General features: G+C 38.1%; 1 protein-coding gene across 1 annotated transcript in view; it reads left to right on the top strand.

Annotated features, from left to right (window-relative positions):
* The window catches only part of SLC9A9 (solute carrier family 9 member A9), a 192,820-nt gene that overhangs the window by 101,449 nt on the left and 75,012 nt on the right, over window positions 1-16,359 (top strand). The window contains exons 10-12 of the mRNA XM_009565945.2: window positions 953-1,066; window positions 2,879-2,990; window positions 8,301-8,454. Of these exons, the coding sequence (XP_009564240.2) occupies window positions 953-1,066; window positions 2,879-2,990; window positions 8,301-8,454 (380 nt within the window). The remainder of the gene's footprint in view (window positions 1-952; window positions 1,067-2,878; window positions 2,991-8,300; window positions 8,455-16,359) is intronic.

The raw sequence follows: 16,359 nt of genomic DNA, 5'->3' as shown, positions 1-16,359 counted from the left end.
TATGCTATTTTGCCTCTAATATTTGTTTTAAATAATGATTCCAACAGCTGACATTTTTCCTTTGTTAGATCTTAGTGACTGTTATTAGATATTTATTTTTAGAAGCATAAACATATTACAAAAAATATATAAGCCCATTGAGGATGAATAAAATATTTCCATAGTAACATTCTGGGTAGTGATGTATGAGTGGTTGTAGACAGACTAACAAACTTCAGTCCTAATTCTTCATCAGGACTTGTTAGCATACTCTGCGGAGCCCAAAACTGACTTCAGAAGTGAAAAGACCTCTTTTTCTCTTCTCTGTAGTTATTTGGCAGCAATGACTGATTTTTTCCAGATGTGGATAAATATGAAAATTTATTTTATTAGTTTTTATATAATCAGCTGCAAATGTGATCAAGGACATCTCCTCAAGGCAAATGAATATGAAAGTTTTTTTTCTACAGGATAATACTCATGGTTATAAAAAAGATCACACTACATTTTAAAGACACAGGTTCTTAGAAGTCCATTTAGGATTTTTTTTTTCTTCTCTTGGCATTAGCACACCCATCCCCAGCACTGTGTTATGCACAGCTGCTTATGTAACCAGGATCTGAGCCATTTCCCAGCTTCACCTGTGTAAGCAGGAGTGAAGTTAAATTCCCTCAGCTCCCTTACAGTTTGCATTGAAGCTTGTGTAACTTACTTGCTGCTTATGTATTTTATCAGTTGTCTGTGTCAAGCTTTCATATGCAAGTCAGAGGAGACCGTGCAAGCAACTATGACTTTTAAAGCTAAAAGACACCGCACATAATGTATAGTAAATTGGATAGTTTTAAAATCCGACCTTGAAATAGGTGTGATTTCTGTTCTGTTTGTCTAAAAAGTTCTGTATTCCAAGGGGACCTGGTGATAAACAATAGCTACAGACACGAGTCATAATTATGCTCTTTCTCTCTCATTTAAGCTGTTCGAGTTTATGAATTTTTTGGCAGAGAATGTCATCTTCTGTTACATGGGACTCGCACTGTTCACCTTTCAAAATCATATCTTCAATCCACTTTTTATATTCGGTGCATTTGTATCCTTTGCTTTAAAGATGTATCTATGCATACATGCATGTTTTTATAGATATATATATAAAGAACGTGTGCTCCATGTGAAAAAAAGGTCAACAAGGAAACCAATCAGATCCTTAAAAACTAAAAATCAATGTTCTGTCGAGTCCAAAGGCATTATCTGCGTTAGGCATATCTCAATCACTGGCTCAATGCACATAAGCACATGGGCTATTGACCTCTGCTGTTTTGCAGAACTGCTGCGAGGCGAACAGCTTTAAAAACAGGCTGAGGAGCTTTTGCTACTGGTGTAGGGAGAGCGGGGAATTGGGATGTGTATTGAGACACACCAGAGCCAGTGCAGCTCCACAGGCTGTAGAGCTGCCTGCAGACAGGTACGTGCCATAAGCAGAACGTCCCCAAAGCTACTGAAATGATATCAAGTCCTTCAAAAGCAAACAGCCGCACACTGCTCAAATCTTTACCTCTTTGTATTTGATATCTCTAGTGTACATGGAATTATTTCCATCATCCTGTGCCTAACAGACTAATAAGGAAATGCGTCTGTGTCTTTAATTCTGCCGTGGCTTCTCAACGAGTCTGGTGCTTATTTGCAGAGCGGTATCAGTTCTTTTCACACTGATAATTCACACAATGAGGTTTTTTTTTTTTTGTCTTAGAGCAACAGCCCTTCACTTACTGCTTTTTTATGAACTTTTCATGCTAGCTTTAAAAGCTGGGTTCAGACTGTTTACTTGCAGTAATTTTTATACATAATTTCCAAATGAATAAGAGCTGCATGCCAGCTCCCTGGGCTGGGTTAGATGGCAGAGAGGACCACAAAGGACTAGCACACCCCCAAACCACAGGCAACCGACATGCTGTCTCCTGCATTCCTAATACAGGAAGAGAGTTGGTTGCAAGAGCACCACTGAGCACCTCAGATGGGGACTGTGTCCAGAGCACGACAGAGACCTGGGTCTATAATTTCTTCTCACTGAGAGCCAACAGGCTGCGACAGGGTTGCACCGGCCAGCTCAGCACAGGGCGTGAGAAGCAACCACTGCTGATGCATCTGCTCCCAAGTCCACAGGAGCTTTAAGCAGCTCTTAGCCCAGCAGCTATGATACACACAGACATTGCCACTCAAGTACTTCATCTTCTGTACAATCCACAGCGTTTCTCAGACCAGGTGCCACCACTGAGCTCTAAGAGTCACAAGAAAAAGAAAGGATGGAATCCGCTAAAAGCACGTATAAGGAACTCTCATTGTCTTTTTTTATCAATCTGAAATAGCCTCATGTTTCTAATTAAGGCAACTTTTGTGATCATACCACAGAGGATTAATAAAGAACTCCTTTCAAAAAATCTCCAAAGGAGAAGTAAGGGAGATGGGAGCAAAGAGTGCTGGATATAGACAACGTGAATTCTCAGGGAATAAGAAAGTAATCATGGCCAAAAGCACATTTATTCATTGCAAATTGATGCTCAAGGAGATTATGCCATCTCTGCAATTAGTGACAGGCATTTTAGTGAAGGACTGAAGATGAAGTCATATGCGATACAACCACGATGAGTAAAAGCACAGTGATTGAAGTGGGATATCTAATGATGAATATAAAACCAGGACGTGTGGGGAAGGCGATCTCTGCCACTGCACAGTTTTACAATGAAATTGGAACTAAAAGGATCTGATATTTAAAACGTGGGGGAAGATAATCTCGTATTCATTTTAATTATGCTCTTAAAACAACTCTGGAGAAACACTGGGTTTAAGTTAACCGTGGGTTTGTCAGTAGTTCCTCCACTATTTTCCTCAACATCTTACATTTTAGGTGGCAGTTTTTGTAGCAAGAGCTTGCAACATATATCCACTTTCTTTCCTTTTGAATTTGGGTCGGAAACAAAAGATCCCCAGAAACTTTCAGCACATGATGATGTTTTCAGGTAAGTGCCATTTTGGTATTTTTCATGCCTACATTTAACAACTGACAAAGCTGGTCAGCTATCAGTAGAAAAAGCCACATCTATCACAAAGAAGTCATTACCTTAAGATTCAAGATAGTCTCTTCAAAGCTGCTGAAGCAAATAGATGTATTCTCATCAGCTCCACTGTGCTCTGCACCTTTCTCAGAAACCCATCACCCAGAAAGGCAGGCTTTCAAACAATTGTCCCCCATCTGTCTACACTTCCATTGTAATTTGGGAATGCCATGGTTTTATGTTACGTATTGGGTTTGGTAGCAGCAGTGATATCTCTGGCAGTACGCTTACGTACCAGCAAATAAATACTGCACTTTGAAGGTTTGGTACTGGCAGTCAAAGCAGACACAGTCTTTGGCAATTACTTTACCTTCAAGAACAGTTTTAATTCAAAACATGAATCTCAGAGACTTTTAATTCTACAGACCTTTTTGTATGTATTCCAGCCTGATACTAGAGTACTTTATTTTCAAAATACACATCTTATTGATGTTTAATTCTTAACACTGTAGAATTTAAAATAAAATTTTAGAAAATCCAGAAGAGGGAGTAATTTCCTACTCTGATTTGTACATCATACCCTGCACTGTTAAAATCTCAGCTGGATTCTGAATTTTTGGATTTGCATAAGCTAGAAATACCTCCACATGGCTTTCTGATGCTACTTACGGAAAAGTTGCTTACATGCTAAGAATATTTATTCAGAAAAAAAGACAGAAACACAGATCCCCAATACCATTTGTGAAATAATTTTCTAAAATTAGAAATTCAGTACTTTTTTCCTTCATTTTCTTACTTCTTATACAAAACCCTATTCCAAATTTTTATAGATAAAAGTTCTTGATTGACAGCCTTGATGTACACTGATCTATTTAGCCAGATATCAAGTAAAATACAGTGCAGCATATTTCAAGCTCCCTCATCAGGGTGCCTCATTTATGCCTATCTAATTCCATCTCTCTAGAGAGCAACACAGTGGTTCATTTCTATATCCATTCAATCCTCCTGCTAAAAGCTGCCACTGAAAATGTCAGTTACTACCACCTAGACAGCAGTGAGAGATGATGACACACATCCAGTTAAGAACTGGCTTTTGGACTGCCTGCTCACCTCAATCGTTACCTGTGCAAGATGTATATGTAGATCACTCTAGTAAAGCTAGCAGGTGGCAACTACACAACAGCATGAAAAAATAGCTTCATATCATTAGTTATCTTGTCGCCGGGCTCTGATTTTTCTTTTACTTGTCATCAGCTAAAGTACAGAATTAAAATTTTCTAAAATATATCTCATTCTTCAACTTTTCGCTCCTCATTTTCTCCATTCAAATTTCATTTCCACAGAACTGGGAGTTGAAAGCAGCCTGCAGCCAACAACTGAATGTGAGAACTCACAGTCACACATTAGCTAACTCTGGCAGCTGAGAACTGAAAATAGTAGTATTGAAAGCTTCTAAAATGTGACTGTTAAAATGCTCAGAAAAGTAATTTTTAACTGTTTTCAAGCTGTTTGCACTGCCAGCAGCTCCACGCTTCTCAAAACACTTGGGATATGTGGATTTTCTCTTAATCGTGCTTTTTAATAGGTGCTAAGATTTGTGCTCAGTTACTAATAACATTCTTGTTTAAATAAATTGATCATGCTGTATATATGGTAAACGGAAGGCAGCGACTACCAAAAGATACACACATTTCTGATATGAACACACAAGGCTTTGAATCTGAGTTTGGAGGAAGATGCTAATCACCTACACAAGATAAGCAGCAACATTCTGGTATAGCATCAGGTTCTATTTGATCATGGGGAAAACTGGGCTTCACTCACACACTCAAGTGTAGAAAACAACAAATTTGTGGCTAGTAGTGTTTTCCATCACTACCGAATGCACCAAACATTTCTGCTTTGTTTACTGAGTTTTACTGCCATAATCACAGTGAATATCAAAGTCTGGAAAAAGGAATTAAAGTCAGACAAGTATGCTGTTGACTAGCATTTAAGTGTACACTCTGCAAAGAGTTCTACTGATGTCATTAAGTTCTACTTTTTGAGGAGTGTTAATACCTTAGAGAAAAGGTGAGAAAGTTAGGCTTGGAAGCGAGTTATGTAGCATTTGGCTTTATTACATTCATCATCTGCTTCTGCCACTCCTCTAACACCACATTATGGAAGGTGAATTCACTCTTACATCTATGTTTAATAATCATAATATCATAATTCCTGATAATATTCCATTGTAAATCAAAATTAAATTATTCCTTGTATAATTAAGCCTGAGCTTCTCAAATTACGTTCAACATCAGCTAAAATGAGCAGGCCATCAGTCTCTGCTCATGTGAGGAACAAATATTTTAATGTCTTAAACTGTGAGAGAGCTATCACTATACACTAGTGGTCTGTGCTGCATGAAAAACACCTTATTTCACTTCAGACCCTGCTGTAATGCCTTTAACTGGTCTTGAAATTAAAAGGGAAAGAAACTAAATGGATACAGATGGACTTATTAATGGCAATAACGTGTTTGATATTTGGGCATTGCTGACACACAATCAGGAGGGGACTATTTCATAGGTTCAGTACTGCACCTTCCACACTTCTTCCAACATCTCTATTTTTATAGGGTTTTCCTCTTCTCTACAGCATACAAATCATCAAGAGAGGCTTGTGAGACACAGGTCTACAGGGGTGGTTACTATTAGTGTAAGATATTACAGCAGTCGTGAATTCTGAAAGGGTAGTACTCAAAAGCAGAAAAAAAATGAAGAAGAATGCCTGTACACATGCAGATGTTGTGCAGGCATTTACACCTGCACATTCATACAAAGTGGAGGGAAGCATCAAAGTGAACTTTTCCAAGAAGATATGAAAAGAAATCAGCTAAAGAGGAAAGAAAGCAAGGAAGAAAATAACAGAGAACTACAGTTAAAACCAAACCACCAGGTCTACCTATAGAAACCTTTCCCAACATTCTTTACACGCTGCTCACAAACACTACTGCCCTCAAAAGCTTTCCAGAGGGATAGGGATGGAGCTATGTGTGCTTGTGGAGCATGAGCAAAGGATGGATAACAGCCCAATAGGACACACTTTTTCCGTTCTGTGTGTCTCTGAAGCTTAACCCTGGAGGTGGTTTTCTTTGGAGGCCCTGACCCACAAAAGAATGTCTCTTAAAGATGAATCCCTGATGGTTGGCACAGCCAGCAGGAAAAGCTGGCAGCAAATCTGTGATAGAGCCCAAGGGATCAATGGATCACAGTACAGAGGTGGAGTTGCTGTCAGTGCAGCATCTCTGAAAGACGAAGGGAAAGAATCCCTACTAATGGCTCATCAGAGGATTTTCCTTCTACCACATCACTCTCTCCAGGTGTAGCTGAGATACTAACATCCATTGGAGCCAGTCATCCCAGTGTGCTTCATTTGTGTTTTTCCCTGAGGTGTTACAGAAAAATTAATTTTTATCTTCAGTCTATATCAGTATCTTACCATCTCCTGAGGCTGTTAAAATTCCCTTCCTTCATTTATGTTGTTGTCTAGAATATATATTGAGATATATATATAACTGTTCCTTGCTTCTCACTGAGTCTTTACATTTTAAGTTGTATTCATCCGCTTCCCACTGCTTTAGTTGGAAGCAAATGCTCTGATTATTTATTTCAACTGAAAACGTGTCTAAAGTAAAATTGAATTAGCTCTTATATACCATGTTGAGTCTTTTATAAATGAAAAGCGCAGTGAAGGCACTCTCTGTTTCTCTAAGCTGAAGAAATACCCAGCCCAGTTCTCAAGAATAAGAGGGTCTTAATGAGATATTAACATTCTTTTTAATATACCTTCTTACCAAAAGAGATGTTCTAGATTTAATATTGCGTGTACCACTGGGATGTGTTTGCAGAAGGCAGCATTGTTTTCTGCCAAAATACCAATTATTTAAGCATTTAATCTAGGCTAGTCATCTAAATTACCACTACAACCAGTGGCAAAAAGACCATTTCAATAGTGGTTCATTCCCTCCTGGAATACATGTTTAAAATGAGCTGATATTTTTTTTCCACTAAGATAATAGTAAAGCATGCGCATCCTTAGAGATGCCTTGTCCATAAAATCAGAGCCAAAGCAAGTCCACTTGTTGACTGCACTGTTACTTTCATGAAAGCAGAGCTTGTAAACTTGCTGCCACTGCTCATTTTCAGCTACTGGAGCTACAGTCTGGGACTTCCTTGCCGAAATGGCTTTGTGGTGTTCTCTGGAAAAAACTGTCCATCTTCTATACCAAATAATTCACATTCTAGCTCTGTAATCGTAAGGAGCTTTAGACCTACTCCAAAAATAGATGCATTTAGCAGCTGATTAAATGATTCTGCATATACCATCAGTGCCTAACAAGAGGTTTAATTATTAGATTTAATCTCTAGATACTTGCAAAGTACTTTTTGGATTTGGTAGTACACACGTAATGACTTTGCTCTCTCTTTTACACTTTGTGGAAGTTTTTTTCAGAAAATAATAAAGTAAATACATAAATGAAAAGAATTGGAAAATATAGAGTATTATTTGTATTGTCCATGCTTGGGGATGGAGGCGCTAGCGAGCTTTTTTAAATGTGTCATTCTGTGAGGACTTATTTAGTTTGCTTATTTCTACCTATAGGGCTTTTTCTTAAACTATTTTCACCACATTTGTAAGTTTTTGCTTATTCAGTCTCTGTAGGTGTATAATTTTACAACTATTATAATAGCTTGAGTACTCTAAGAGCTAAAACTCTCCACATATTCTACATCCCCTATTCATTGTTTTTAAGTCGTAGTCGTTCTGACTGTTGTTCGCACCTTGAAAGATTTTAAAGAAATTTTAAAGACCTTTCTATTTTTTCAAGCAAGAAACGGGTAGCCTATTTGGTAGAGATTTTAATGCCAATCTTTCTTTATCACTAGCACTTGATTTCCTGAGTAGTTCCACCAAAGTCAGTAACACAACACAGGAAATAAGATTTCTTTTTTAAAGGTTAATATTTAGTTCGCAATTATTCAACACAAAGAACTCAGTGCATGTAAAACCTATTTCATTAGTATATGAATACGAGAGTAATTTCATTGTCCATGTTTGCAAAGCTGCTTACATTGCATGAAGCACCATCCTTTCAATTAGCACAATTCAGCATTTTATAAGTAAGATCATGGTCTGAAAATTTCCTATGCCCTCGCAATGGGGTTCAGGCTGAATGGACTTACCTTCTGTTTCTCCATCATATTAAGTTCATATTTCTTGCCCTTTTTTTAGGTTTACGTGGTGCGATAGCATTTGCATTGGCTATTCAAGAGACAGAATCCCAACCTAAACAAATGATGTTCACAACGACACTGCTTATTGTGTTCTTCACAGTCTGGGTGTTTGGTGGGGGCACTACACCAATGCTCACATGGCTTCAGATCAGGTTAGTACTCTCTACAATATTAACCGTTGAAACAGAATGCAGTCGCTATGGATCAATCACTAAATTCCTGCAGCTTTCTAAGGAATATATGCTTTTTAATAATTTTACAAGCACAAAAGAGGTTTTTGGCTGCCTAGTAGAGACTGCAGACCACAAGTAACAGGTTCTTCCCGAGTTTGTTGTGGGTTTGGACCTTGGAAATAAGGATGAGCCTGACCTAAGAGTTTGCTTCACTACTATTCTTCTTAAACACTGTGAATAAATGTTAGCAATGTCCTCCTCACTGTTGAAGAAAGAGCTATAAATGCAGATTTTGTCCTCATCTAAAAATGTACATTTATTGCACAAGCACGATAATGTATTTATGATTATAATGTGAATATACTAGAAAATATGTCTACATTGGTGCATCATTCAGCCATCAATTTATTATTGATTGCTTTCTAAATGTTCCTTCACTCTATTATTTTTTAAATTACTTCATAGTCACTTGTATTCACAGACAATGAATGACAAAGGAGGTTAAATGAGAAAAGAAAGGGAAATAGGAAGGTGGAATGAAGAGTATCTAATATAAATGTAGTGTCCTGCCAATTATGCTTGTTTGAAACCTCACTTTTAGCAATAAGAAAGCAATGCTATCATTGAATTCTGCTTGCTTCAAAATCCGTTTAGTTCTCACTGCTATGGTTTGCAAGGTCACCAAAAAAACTCGGTATCAAGATAGGATCGTAATTCACAATTCCTTATCATTTATTCTCTATATAGCATACACTTTCCTTGTTTACAAAATGGTGTCTGATTAACAAGCCTTCCTGTCACACCGTTGCTGTAAAATACCAGCTGAAGTTAACTAAATCGGAGCTTTAACAAAAAGCATAGATAAAAGCTTGCAGACAAAATAAGGAGTAGTGTACAAGAGTACTGTGCAAACATAAAACGCATGCATCCATATGCATTGTGGAGGTTTTCTGTTTCTGCGACACTTTGATTCTTTTTCACACCGTTCCTCTCATGTCCTATAATGCCAATCAGGTTCATTACAATCTGGATGTGCTCCACCACTATCGGACACCTTTCTGAGATTTGCCATTATTCCACTATCCGTCAACAACAGAGTTGGCTCTTTATGGCAACAGAAATGGGAGTGAGGAGGAACAGTCTCATTAGATCTTGTGGACCAAATCACTTTGGATTACTATAATATGAGATTAAGGCATAATGCTGAGAATACAGGAAGGGAAAAGGAGGTGGGCAGTAGGCATGTGTCTGCTTTAAGAACTTGGGTCACTAAATGACTGTCCTGGTCTGGCTCTTTAGGTTATGTGATTTCTAGGACCTTGTGGATTAATTGAGTCTTACTCACATACATTTTAATTTGTGCCCCCTCCAGCTACATAGAATACCCTACAGTCTCTATCAATAATTCAGGAGATACAACTCTTAACTCCTCAAGCTTGAATAGGTTGGTCCTACCATAGAGATAAGTCCTTGAGTTTATGTGTTACAGACCAACTTATCCACAATTTGGTACTAAAGCATAAATAAATCTATCATCCATTAAACTGAAGATATGTAGAAATAGCATAAATTACAAATACCTAACACTAATATATTTACCACTTGCTCTACCATGATAGACAGTATCCAAAATCCATACAGCTGCCTCATTGTAGATTACTGTCTACATATTATACTACATTTCGATGGCTTATTGCACTCTCTGTAATTTACATTGTGAAATTCTCATAATGACGTCCAAGACTTCTGGTATATCAACAGGGCATAAGGGAATAGAACTATGACAATTTTTAAATAATAGTAGTAATAGTCTTCTGAAGAATCAATCTTTGTTTCCATAATAACTCGAATTTCCATAACCTTCCACCTCTCCTCACAGCAATAACATCAGATCTGCTTTTCTTTTTGTCAGTTAAAATTCAACTTCATGTAAATATGATCTGTCACTCTAATTTTAGATAAAAGATTAACATGTGTCCTCAGAGGTAACTAGCTGATTTATTCCAGGAATATGTATGGCTTACACAACACTTGCAAATTGTTGCCAAACAAAGTAGGACACATTATCAAAACTAACCATGTGCTGCTACTCAAGAAGGCCATTTCTGTCTCCCACTTAATGCAGCAACATCACTCAACTATCTCACAAGGCTGCAGAGGCCAGCTGTGCTGAGAGCTTTTAGAATAAGAAGCTTACATGGATCCCAGGAGTTCACTCAAGTTTCCTAAAGTTCACAATTCTACATCCCTTCATTTAGCAAATGAATTATGTTGAAACATGCTCCTACTTAAACCACGGCTTGAATCTAAGAAAGGTTCTTAAAGCCTTGGCAATCTGACCGCCTGATAGCAGAATTTATGTCTACATGTTTCCGTATATTGAAATACTGTTTTAAAGGAACTCCGTACCAATCACTCTCATGATTTTACTGGTATATTTATCCAGAGAAGCCTTCAAAGAATCTTAAGATCCCTGGCAATGTCCAAATATTTTTTAACCGTGGTCTTAAGGAAGAGACATATATTTTCAGAGGTATTTCATTTAGTTTATCTATTTCCTTTTTTTTTTTAGATACCTTAAACTTTGAGTTTCACAAAGTATTGAATAATCCCTTTCTGAAAATAGGGTCCTATTTAAATGTCCACAGTTGTGAACTGCTACTGGCACAGTAACATTTCTGAGCATAGAGGCACGTGCACAATCAGTTACAGTGTTATCAGCTGCCATTCTGAGAGCAGAACTGGTTGCACCATATTCCTAAATAATACATTACCATTTAGCCTTTCTGAGTTATAACTAGAAAAAAATTGCCTTTACTCCCTGTGTGCAAGAGCTACCATGTACTGCTTTTAGCTGACAATGACTGAACAACCTGCATCGGCTTATCAGAATAACATCATGATACATCAACAGCAAAACAAACAGTCATTTAAGCATGAGCTCACAGTCAAACTGAAGTATTCAATAAATGCATCTTTAGAGACGTCGAGTATTACCTGCTAATGCTTTTGGATATATGTCTCCCTTCATTCCCTGTACTCTGATTAAAAATAGAGAGCTACCTTTTACAGTAAATCTGCAATGAGAGGTTTGGGGATAAAAGATTCTCCTGACAGGCAGAGCAAAAATCCAAAGCTGTTAATAAAACATGTCCTAAAAAGGCATTGTGCTAGGTATTAGGTCCAGTTTGTTTATCATCACCTCCTGTGTAAATGTTTGTCAAGGGATTTCCAGACTCTTTGTGCATCCCTTTGCAGCAGTTCTTCAGTGAATGGGGAGATTTTGATTCCATATGCTAAGTAAATACTAAGCAGTATTGAATAGCAACTTTTAAAACTATCTGGCCATTGCCTTTGGCATGAATTTTAGAAACTGGCTGTGTCTATGTGCCTGCCTGCCCTTGAAAATACCCCAGTTCACCTAAAACTTCAGTTTCCAACCTCCTAACTTTCTCCAAACACTAATGCCAGAGGCCTGGTGAGGGATGATGAAGGCTGCCCAAACTCATATTTCACAGCAAGAAGATCTCTTCATTGCTCTCTTCTATGAGAAAGCATCAACCCAGGAAATGAAATTAATCAAAATAAGCTATTCTCCTAATATTCAGCTATTGCCTTCTATAACTTTTAATTGACCCAGACTGTCAGATTCACTCCCAGAGGCTTCCCAGGTTTCTACTTATTCTTTTCACTGTTCAGATTCCAGCTTTATAACTACCAACAGCTATTTCTCTTTGCCCAGATAGGCAAAGCTAAATCTAAATACGTCAAGGTTACACACTTCCAAAACTTTCTTTGTATCAATGGTGCCAAAATTTCCTTGTGATATGGCTACAGCACAGTTTTCTAAATGGAAAAGGGAAAACATGATAGGGCTGTATCCAAAATATTTTGAGAATCTGACTTAGCTGTTAATGCTTTTGAAATCATGCCAACTATTTGACTGTATCACATTGGAAACATAAAACTATAGCATTACTCAGTGTTATGGTGTAAAAGTTGAAAATCAAAAACACTGCTAAACCCTAAACTCCCACCTATTGCCATACTAGAAATCCACTAAATATAACAGGAAATGAGTGTTCAAGCATACATCAGCACCCAAACGTCAGTAGAGCTCAATGTCTTTGAGAACGCTAGTATATCACTTTACTATTAAAATGTTTAAGGGATAAGCTATTCTTTCAAGATGTCAAAATTTTGGTTCCTTCGGTATCCAACCCTTTAATCCACTGCTCTAATACTAAAGGCTAAGGTAGTGTCTCTTTACCAGGATATCGCATTAGGTATGCAGGTGGGCAGCAGGGTTAAATGCTGTGGCTTGACCACTTGTGACCATATGTCTACCAAAAAAAGAAACTGTTCAGTAGAATAAGAGATTCTGTGCTTATCCCAGCCCTTAATCAACTGGTTGTAGACTGCTGAAAGACAGAATATTCTGATGGAGGAACTGGACTAACAACATGACTTTGGCCACTGTTATAGTATTAATCTTTCAGTAACCAAAATATTTGTTTTATTACTCCCAAACTCTACAGTAGTGCTGCCTGTATTTAAAGAGATGCGGCAGAAAGACAGTTTACAATATCACAGTGGTAGCACTGCTCAGTGCCAAGTGGGAAGCTTTGATCAGATTTGGTATGTACTTTAAGCTTCCAAAGTTGTTCCTTCTGTTTCCCAGAAGAGGCTTTTCAAATTAAAAAAACAATATTGTGGGCTTTGGAAAGAGTTCCTCCTTATCTAGAAAGGCAACTCTTGTGGTAAGAAATCTCAAGGGTTGAAATGGTGGTAAAAATATGACTGAGCCTCAGGGCTCCAGAACAGGAGGTGCTGAGCAGGAATCATCCATTTCCACAGTCTAAGAACAAAGGAGATGCGTTACAGATCAAAGGAATAACAGATGCTTTTAGATAAGGTGGATGGTGCTGCCTACATTACTGTATCTTTCACGTTAAAAAGAAAGATTGATATTTTCTTCCTTCTTTTATAAAGATATACAGGTCTTTCTTATTAAAAATCTGCCCATTTCTGAGTTCTGCCAGAGCTAAGTTTGATTTGCCGTGATATGGTTATAGCATCTGGATAGCTTTATTCACTCTGCTGTGTCAGTAATACGAGACAATTGTCTTCTTCCAGACCACATCTGTAGAGATCTGTATGATTAGGAAAGAGTGATAGAACTGAACTCTCACAATATCATCCTTAACTCCACGGTGTTTACTAGAAAGAAATCTTTGGACAAGAACAAACTGGCTTAAACAAGACATAAGCAATGTTAAAACTCACAATTTTCATATCAGCCTCTATCTGCAGCCTCTGCTGTGGGCACAAGGCCAAAATTGTGTATTACTTGACACTGTACTCAGTAATGAAGCCATTACCCGAAACTGCTCACTTTAACAGGACTTAGTCTCATGCAGTGCTTCTTCCATCACTATCCAGGCTAAGGTTCTGCATCTTTACCCAATAATGAGGAAGAAGCCTTGCAGATACAGAGGATAAACACACCCTGTAAGTCAGCTGGCATGAGTAAAGGACAGGCAGCTCCCGTCTCTGGTACGTGGAGCTTTAAGAGGATGGTCAAACACAGCAAACTTATGCAGAGGTCACACAGGTCTCTTCCTCCAACTGACTTGAAAACATCTGCATATGCTTGACAACCTCCTGCCTCAGGTCTTTATGTCCAAACTGGGCCCTTTTTATTGCTTCTCAGCACGTGGCTGAGCCCCTTCAGCTCCCAGGACACTTGCTGTAAATACATGTAATACATGTAGTGAGAACCTTGAGAGACTTCTAACTGCATTAAAACTTTGAGTGATAAAATGACTATTTCCTGTAAATTCCCAAACTGTAAAACATATAATAGCAAATGTTAATCACATGTTCTATGCCATATTGTGAAGTCCTACAGTCCAAAGTGGACTGAAATTCGGTAGAGCTGAATCTCCTAAGTTACTTTCCAAAAGTTTGATGTAGACAGTTTCATCTAATGTGAAGTGGAATAATGCCTTCGTAATCTTACCAGGGTGAGACATGACTGGTACTGGAAATAATGGTCCTGACAGCCAAGTGAGGCAAAGGGGTTGCCATCAGCCGAAGTGGGGAGGAGCAATCCTGTTACCCGGTTAAGAGGAGCTTCATCAGAATATTGTACTTCACGGCTGAATTCTGCTCTGCTCATAGAGAAGAGCATGAGATAGTACATCTCCTTACAGTCATTTGTTATGAAGTAGATTCCTGTAGGAGAGTGATCTCTGCTGATCCTCATTTATTCCTAAATTAAGTGGAAGGTTTACTCTGAGTAAATCTTAGCTGTCCTTTTCTCAGCCTCACATAGGCACACAAGGATTATCCCTCCTGAAACATGGCTAGTCCTTGAGACACTGAGTAAAACAGCCAAGAACATATATTCGTATCTTCAGATGAGCCATAATTCAATATTTATAAATTATTATGAACATTCTTAATTGCTTTGCTTGTATTCCTTTGAACACATTTTCCTTTCACCATTTGTCAAAAGAAAGGAAGGTCACTTTAGAAAAGAATGTTTAATTAAATGTTTTCTCCTGGCCTTGGCACATTCTCTCTTCTATAACTGTATTCCTTTGGGTCATATTTCCTCCAGAGTCCTGGAAAGCAATTTAGGGAAAGTAAAGGATCTGTTGATTTACTGTTGAAAACAGAATGTCAGCCTAAGTATCTTCAACTGTAATTTGCAAGTGACCACAACACAGAAACGAACAGCTCAATTAAAGGCAGTCTATTTTCAAGTACTGTAATATTTCTATGTGCTTTGTGCTGTTTATTATTTTGGTTTCGTTTTAGAGTACTTACAGTTAGACCGATCATTCCCTCTCAGTAACAGAAATAGCTCCAATAAACAAAGCCATTTCTTTCCTTCCAGGGTACTATTCCTCTGTAGCCATAATACAGTAAGTATTTTAAACCATGCCGCAATAAACACTCCTGTTGAAAGTCCAGTTTCAGGCAAGTCATTTCAGCCCACTGAGTTCCTCTTAACCCAGACACACTTTCAACAGAGATCACACTGCCTTGGCCTGGAAAGGCTTTTATATCCTAATGAAATTCTCTGAAATCCAGAAACACCTGTAATTTAATAGAACCATTACTGCTCACCTCAGCTGGCCAACTGTCTGCACCTGTGAATGTCTAAAGGACAACATTTTGCCTCGTATCTTCTAGACTGACCATTGTTTGAATGCTCCTGTGCTGACAGACACTAACTGCATGTACTTGAGAAACACATTTTTTACTCCCTAGGCTCTCCTCCCCATGAAGATATTACTGATTTATGTGCAGGCTCAGGTCACAAAACCTACATGCTACTTTAAAGATAAGTTTCACAACTACAAAGAACACCTTGAAAATGAAGCAAATAAAACTAAACTAACAAGGAATCTTTTGTGTAAGTTCATGGACAGTTGAAAACAATAGCTCAGAGAAGACACTGTCTCACATTATCAAAGGAGGGTTATCTTCAAGACACACAGCTCTGTTGATAAGTCCCATCCTTGCTCCCACACACTGCTCCAGGTATGATAGAAAAATAGAGTTTAGGGTTGACTTAGATAGGAAACTGCATGGCTGTCAGTCAGTCCACCAGCAGATGAGCAAGAAGTGATCCAAGAATATAGAGGAAGAGGCACAGTTTTAGTCTCAGCTGTAAGATATTTTGCCTTTATAAACTGCTATTAGTAATTTCAAGTTGGGTCAAGCACATTTGGAATAATTGTGATTAAGGGTTGGTGTAATTTGCACAGTAATCCATTGTTTAACCGTGACATGGGTCACAGAGAACATAAGATCAGTTTCTGGTTTATCAGTTCATTCCCTTTGATCTGCTATAGTAGCACAGACTAAAAC

The sequence above is a fragment of the Cuculus canorus genome, chromosome 9 (genome assembly GCF_017976375.1).
Source record: "Cuculus canorus isolate bCucCan1 chromosome 9, bCucCan1.pri, whole genome shotgun sequence".
NCBI lineage: Eukaryota > Metazoa > Chordata > Aves > Cuculiformes > Cuculidae > Cuculus > Cuculus canorus.
The sequence above is the reverse complement of the archived record's forward strand: the minus strand, read 5'-3'. Positions and strand labels throughout refer to the sequence as shown.